The sequence below is a fragment of the Platalea leucorodia genome (genome assembly GCF_965183815.1).
Source record: "Platalea leucorodia genome assembly, chromosome: 2".
Taxonomy (NCBI): domain Eukaryota; kingdom Metazoa; phylum Chordata; class Aves; order Pelecaniformes; family Threskiornithidae; genus Platalea; species Platalea leucorodia.
The window spans coordinates 101,923,673-101,930,240 of record NC_138824.1 but is presented as its reverse complement, the minus strand read 5'-3'; the positions used below and the strand labels follow the sequence as shown (position 1 = coordinate 101,930,240).

The 6,568-nt window shown below is 44.6% G+C and overlaps 1 protein-coding gene across 1 annotated transcript; it reads right to left on the bottom strand.

Moving 5' to 3' along the window:
* Positions 1–706: 706 nt before the first annotated feature.
* MIS18A (MIS18 kinetochore protein A) lies at positions 707–3,980 on the bottom strand (the record flags this gene model as incomplete). Its single annotated transcript, XM_082337864.1, has 5 exons — positions 707–986; positions 1,693–1,786; positions 3,071–3,193; positions 3,583–3,649; positions 3,740–3,980. The coding sequence occupies 5 exons, from the start codon at positions 3,978–3,980 to the stop codon at positions 906–908; spliced, it is 606 nt and encodes a 201-aa protein (XP_082193990.1). The 3' UTR covers positions 707–905.
* Between the last annotated feature and the right edge of the window lie 2,588 nt (positions 3,981–6,568).

Here is a 6,568-nt window from a genome sequence, read left to right as displayed (position 1 = left end):
CAGGTTTTTGGAGAAAGCTTGAAAACTTGCAGTAGTAAAATTAAGCAGTGTTGGGTAACAAAAAAACCTTCTCAAAATTATTCTTCCTTTAAAGTACAACTGCTTGCTTTTGTTTTATTGAAAAAAATTACTTGGAACACTCACACTACTAAAACCCTGACAATTAGTTAAATACACAGAAGATCAAAGACAAATAACAAATATCTGCATTAAAACAACAAAATACTGACAGGTGTTCTTAAATAGCATTTTGAATTCATTGCTCAAATACACACCAAGCTTTGCTTAAAGGTGTGCTGCTACCAGCCTTGTTTATTTTCCTCCCCTTGAAGCTGTAAAACATATGACCTTCAATACTGCATGGAAAGCCATTTAATCTAATGCTTTTAAAGGCTTCTTTTACATTACATTTTAGCCTTGAGCTTGCAAAAAAAAAACCCACCCCATACAGTTATTGTGCCATTCCCATCTGTGAGCACAGGTCAAGCAAAGGCTGTGGAGACAAGAAAAATTACATCTGTTGTTCCTTCAGACATCACAGGGATTTTTTTTTTTTAATTGGTTTAGGAAGTCAGTAGATATTGAATAGCAAGGAAGTCAGGAGATAAATGCTTTGCTTTCAGAGATAAAAATTTAAATAAATATTTACATATAAGCCAAAAGCCTACAGAAGCTTGATTAATAAATTCTGTTTCTTTCTGGGGTATCCTTTTAACAGAAGAGGGAGGATCTCTCTGTCTATGGCAAAGATTCATAGTCAGCATTGTTCTACCAAGCATGAGCCACCAGTGTCTTTCAGTTCCTTGCACAGCTTTTGCAATGTTCCCACAGGTTCCAGAGGATTACAAGGATAAGTTTCACGTACATCATTCTCCTGCAGTTAAACTTTCTGCATGTAATTTCCTTCAGACTTTATTGTGAAGAGAAGCCATACTCGATTCAACAGCAGTCAGTCTTGTCTCCAAAGCCTTTAATACAGTGTCTGCCTGTAAACAGGGAAAGATACTTGGTCATAAACAGAACTTGATGATACAAAGACCAAGTGTAGATGTCAGTAACTGCTTGAGTTTGGTCTTGCATCACCATTCCTATTTGATTCTGTTCCTGCTGCTTCCATAGTTTGAAAGTTCACTCAACTCTAACAGTAACTCTCCGTACTTTCTCAAATCTGTAATTCTCTTCAACCCTGGTAAGTGTCAGATCCACACATTTAGCTTTTGCTAGACAGACGTCAGCTTTCAGAGCCAACTTTGTTACACCACTTGCTCCCAACTGATTGCTACCTGCAGTCAGAAGTCTTCAGTAGAGCAAAACGTCAACCGTATTTATTATGTAATATTTCAACACAAAGTTACAGCAAAAGCATTAAGTCAGTTTACATGAAAGACAGAAGAGACATGACTAAAAGTTAAATGAAAACCTGGAGAAGTGAATCAGAACTAATTAGAAACAAAATTTCTAATTACTGACAGACATAGATAGGAATCTAAAGCTGTGCTGGGTAAACAGAAACTGCTAATTACCATTAAAATTGAAGGCAAATTTACTGAAAATCTTGCATAACACTAGACATTAATAGCATGAAGCATTACAGTGTATGTTAAAACCCACAGAATTGATCTGGATGAAATAAGGACATTAAGATTTCACAGAGGTGATTTAAACAAAGAATGATATAAGGTTAAATCTTACCCTTTGTAGCACCTCTTCCAAGACAGCTCGACTTTCAAGAGTTAAAGGCTCCTCATCAGCAAGAGCTTGCTTTTCTGAGGACCCTAGAATGTAACTGATATGCTACAGTTCAGATCATGCACTTTTCACTCCGAAGGCAAAACAAACAAGTGTAGGACTCATCCATTGTCCTCAATGATTATGAGATTATTATTAATACAGTAGCAAAGTGGAAGCATGATTCCAGCAACAACAAAAAAATACCTCTATTTGGTAATCTTGTAAGCAAACTGTATGGTGGAATGAAAAGAGTATCAAGCACAGAACTACCAAGACACCATCGCTTTATGAAAGTCAGAACTCCAAGAGACAGTCAGGAATTCTGGTGCTACAGGATATAGTGAAAAATTATGCAGACATTGAGAACAGTGTAGCACTAGCTGGGAGTACCAGCCGTCGCCATCACTGCGCAAGAAAATGCCATTTTGTCACCATGTTAGTCTTTCAGAGAATTTTACTACCATGAAAAAGGCAAAGTATCATAGCTGTGGAAAGAGAAAAAGAAAAAACTGTCCAGAGTAGGAAGGTAAACATCCACATAGATACAGCAAAATAAACTGGAACTTAACAAAAAGCAGAAACATTAAAACTAGCCCAGGCAGAAATAAAGGTAACCTATCACTGTTTACTAGAGTAATGTTTGGATAAAAGCACTCTGGTGTGGAGACTCAATTCAGGATATAGTTATTGAAGAATATTTTAAGACCACTTTTAAGTGCTATAAACGAATTAAAGCCAATACAATAGCACACCCTCATTTTCTAGACAGTTTTTGACTGTCAGACAGTTAAGCGAGAGCCTCAAGCACATATTCAGTTTTAAGATTTGCTTTTGCCTACCTTAGCATGGAAAAAGCAGACTTGGCCAGTACAGGTCAGACCTCACCTCAAGTTCTGCTTAAGCCCCTCTCCCCATGTTCTCTGCTGATATTTACCTCTAACAGCTTACAGCCAGGCCTGTTTGGTACTACCTATGACCACAGGCTCATTTTATGTTGTCTAAAGCAGAGCACATATGTAGTCCCTTCTGATCAAATGAGAAGGAACCCTCCTGTGTTGTGTACCTAGCATTATTTTCCTGGGTGGTATGCAATTTTTATACAAAAGGCAGCCCTGATATTTTCTTTTTTCTAGAATTTGTCTAACATTACACAGATGATGTTTCTCACACTTCAGCACTGTGACACGAACAGCAGTCATACAGAAAACCACTCTGGAACAGAGCGGCAGAAACAGCTACCTCTAGACACACCACAAATATTAACAGGAGCATCCCTCAATAAGATGCCTGGTGGGTGAAGCTTAGCTGGCAGGCTTACCAAGAAAAATTCTGCCTTTACCTTTCAAGCGAGTCAACATTGAAACAGAACAAATCCCTCTTGTAGTCAAGATGCTTTGGGGTGCATCTGTAGATATTGCCAAGTGTCATTGAGCAGCCAGAGCAGAATAACGTTTCAATCATGCTGCAAGTAAAATATGTGACATTTATTCAGGAGAAAAGAAAAAGAAGCGCCTTTCCCCATCCCTATTCTAAAAAAAAAAAATCCATTATGATTTTTTAAAGCTTAGACTCTTGCTTTACACAATGTAATTACAAGCGCTCATCTTCCAGCCTGCGTTCCCAGCGCGTGCTGACCGCAGCAAGACTAACACATAAGCGTTTTGCACAGACCGCCCGACAGAAGCGTTCCAGGCCCAGGCTCCCCGGCCCTGCCCGGGGGAACACGGGCACTCCCGCTTCTCCTCAGCGCCTTCCCGGGGCTTCTCGGCTCCCTCAGGAGAGGAGGGGAAGGGCCCGGGTGAGGACCCCCCCGCACCACCCCCGCGGGCCAGGAGCGGGGCCGGGCCTCACCATCCGCACTCGCCGGGCCGCTTGGAGAGCTTCCGCTCCTCGTCCACCGAGACGCTGGCGGCCGCACCTGCGGAGACCGGGGGAGGGAGGGAGGGAGGGCGGGCGGTGACCAACGGCCGCCGGGCGGGGCGGGGCAGGGCGGGGCGGCGGGACTCACTGCGCAGCAGGATGCAGCCCGCCTCCTCGTCGTTGGTCACCCAGCTCTGCGTGTCGCCCACCGGCCGCTTGCAGCCGGCGCAGAGGAACACCATGGGCAGCAGGTCCGCGTTCTCCGCGCCCGCCCGCCGCGGTGACGGCTGCTGCTCTGCCGGCGCCCGCCCACCGCCCACCTCCAGCAGCGACAGGGAGGAGTCCAGCTCCGCCACAAGGCCCGGCGGCGGGTAGAGCGCGCCCGCCATCGCCTTCAAACCGCCCGCGCCGGAAGCGGCAGTGACGCCAGAGCCGCGCTACGCCCGCCGCCCGCCGGGGCGGGAAATACCGCCCGCCCCGCCGAGGGGGCGGGGAAGCGCCGCGCGGCCACGCCCCCGCGCACGCGGAGGTCCCGCCCCCTAGCCGTTAACGGCCGTGGCGGCCGGTGTGAGGTAGCAGCTGTTGTCTGTCCGCCCTCCCCGCTGAGGCCCGGCTGCTGGGGTCTCAGCGACGCGTCGGGGGCGGGGGGTTGAATGCTACAGCGGTGGGGAGGCACGGAGAAGATGGCGACACGCGTTTTGTAAAGCTGCCTTCAGCCGGCCTGGCGCTGCTCGCGCTGTGTTTGCGTACCTTGCTCCCGGTTCCGAATGGCGCAGCAGCCCTGGCCTGCCCAGCTGCACCGTGCCCTCTGGGCTTTAGGGGCGCAGTCAAAAGCGGGCCGAGGGTCTGTTTCAGTTTTAGCGTGGGTAATTGCTGTTCTGGAAACCACAGTGAAGCAGCGATGTGTGTGTGTTTGCCCAGGCAGGCAGGCCTGCTGTGGGCTGAATGCCTTCCGCTGGTCTGCCTTCCTCTTGGTTGGGAGCCTGCCTTTCCATCTGTTGCCTTCAGGGTGGAGGGAGTGAAGAAGTACCAAAGCAAAATACATGGTTATTCCAATACGTCCTTTATTTATGAAACATTTTGTCAGGTCTTAACGTATGTTTTTACATCCAAAGAAATTCAGAAACGTCTTTCAGGCCAGCTGTTTTCAGTAGCTCCAGAGAGCATTGCGTTGCTGCAAGTTTCTGAGAGGGAAGGGTTTGTGATCCAGCTGGCACTTGTCCACCCCATTCTGAGGTTGCTTGCCATCCATCTCAGTTTAAAATATGCTGAGGAATAACATCATTGCCCACCAGGAAGTGAGGATTACATTTTAAGGGCTGCTGCTTCGGATCTGTCAGGCATTAATATTCATTGCTGCTAGATGTTTTTCAGTACCAAGGCAGTCCTTGAGCTGCGGAACCCCAGAGTGATTTACATAGGCATCAGTTGTGCAATCTCTTTCTGAGGGCGCTGAAGTACAATGCAAAAAAAGTATTTGGTTCGAGTTCTGAGCTGGTTTAAAATGCACCACTGAAATGGCTAACAGGACAAACTCCTCTGAGTATTTTTGGTCGTATGAATATTATTGGGATTATATAGATCCAATTCCAGTAGATGGAAGCAAGTTGAAGGTTAATAAATGTAAGTATTGTAGAGTAGTAGGTGCTAATCTAGGACAGGAAAAATGTTGCATAGCTTGTATCACTGACTCATTTTTTGTTTTCCTTGCAGTAGAGACCATGCCGGGTTATATATGTGTGGTTTGTATGGATGGGTGTCTGCCTTCCAAACTGACTGTGCTCTAACAGCCGTTATTACTAATACTTAAACTCTTTGCTTTATCTCACAGTATTTGAAACTATAAGACTGCTGATACTAACTCTTATTTAGAAGGACAGATTCTTTTTTAGCCATTTGCTAAGTGGAAACCTAATGACTTGCAAATCTGTAGTTTGGGGTGTTAGTTACCTGCATGCTGCTGTCAGAAAAGAGGACTGAATGAGCAGAGTTTTTCATGAGACTATTGTGTTTTTGTTTTGGGACATAAGGCTTACGTTACAACTGATAAACATTCAAAACCTCAGTAAAAGAAGTGTATGTTTCCGCTAGCCAGGAACAACAAGCTGGAAACATATTCTGTTACCTTTCCTCCTTTGATTTAGTGCTACTGAACTGTAAGATAAAATAACAATATACATTATTGTCAAAATACTTAATTGCCATAGAATCTGATTCTGCTGGGTTTAGAAGTTTATTTTCAAAGTATATAATATGAAATAGCATTCACTAAATTCACGCCGCGACAGTTAATTCCGTTTCACACTTGGTTTTGCACACTGAGATAGCGATGTCTTTTTCTTAATGGTTACTTAAAGTGGCAAGTAATTATTTTTTTTCTAATGTAGCTGCATCGGTTAGGTTTTGATAAGGTAAAATGACAAGCTATGTCATGAGGGATTAACTTAGCCAAGTATGGTTGGATGGATGGATTGACGAAGATCGAGAGAGAGCGGGTAGGAATGTTTGAGTCACTTAGGCTATAGGCAGCGTTTTCCCTCTATTTCTGTAAAGTCTCTACCTATGGCTGTATCCTCATCTGAGTGACAAAGCTGTGAGCTTTACTGGTTGCTATTTAGTTTACTGAAGACAACGACAACTGTTCAGATATGGTTTCAGAGACTAAAATTGCTTTCCCCGAGGTTATTATAGTGATCTGGTCTGTAAGGAAAACGTGATAGTCTTTCAGAATATTTTCATGTCTCTCTAATTAACAGTGCAAGAACCTGTCTTTATAATAGTGAAGCTAGGAGCTCCGTGTCCTTCGCTTGCCTTATGAGAGCAAGAGTAAGAAAAGGGAGCAGAAACTCTTATTCTGCACTGCCTCTAGAAAAGCTTTTCTGTCCACTCCGATGAGCGTAGGGTTTATTGCCTCCAAACTTAGAGCACCATGCCTTAAAGAAGGTGGTGTAAATAGCCACATCCTTCCATATATAAA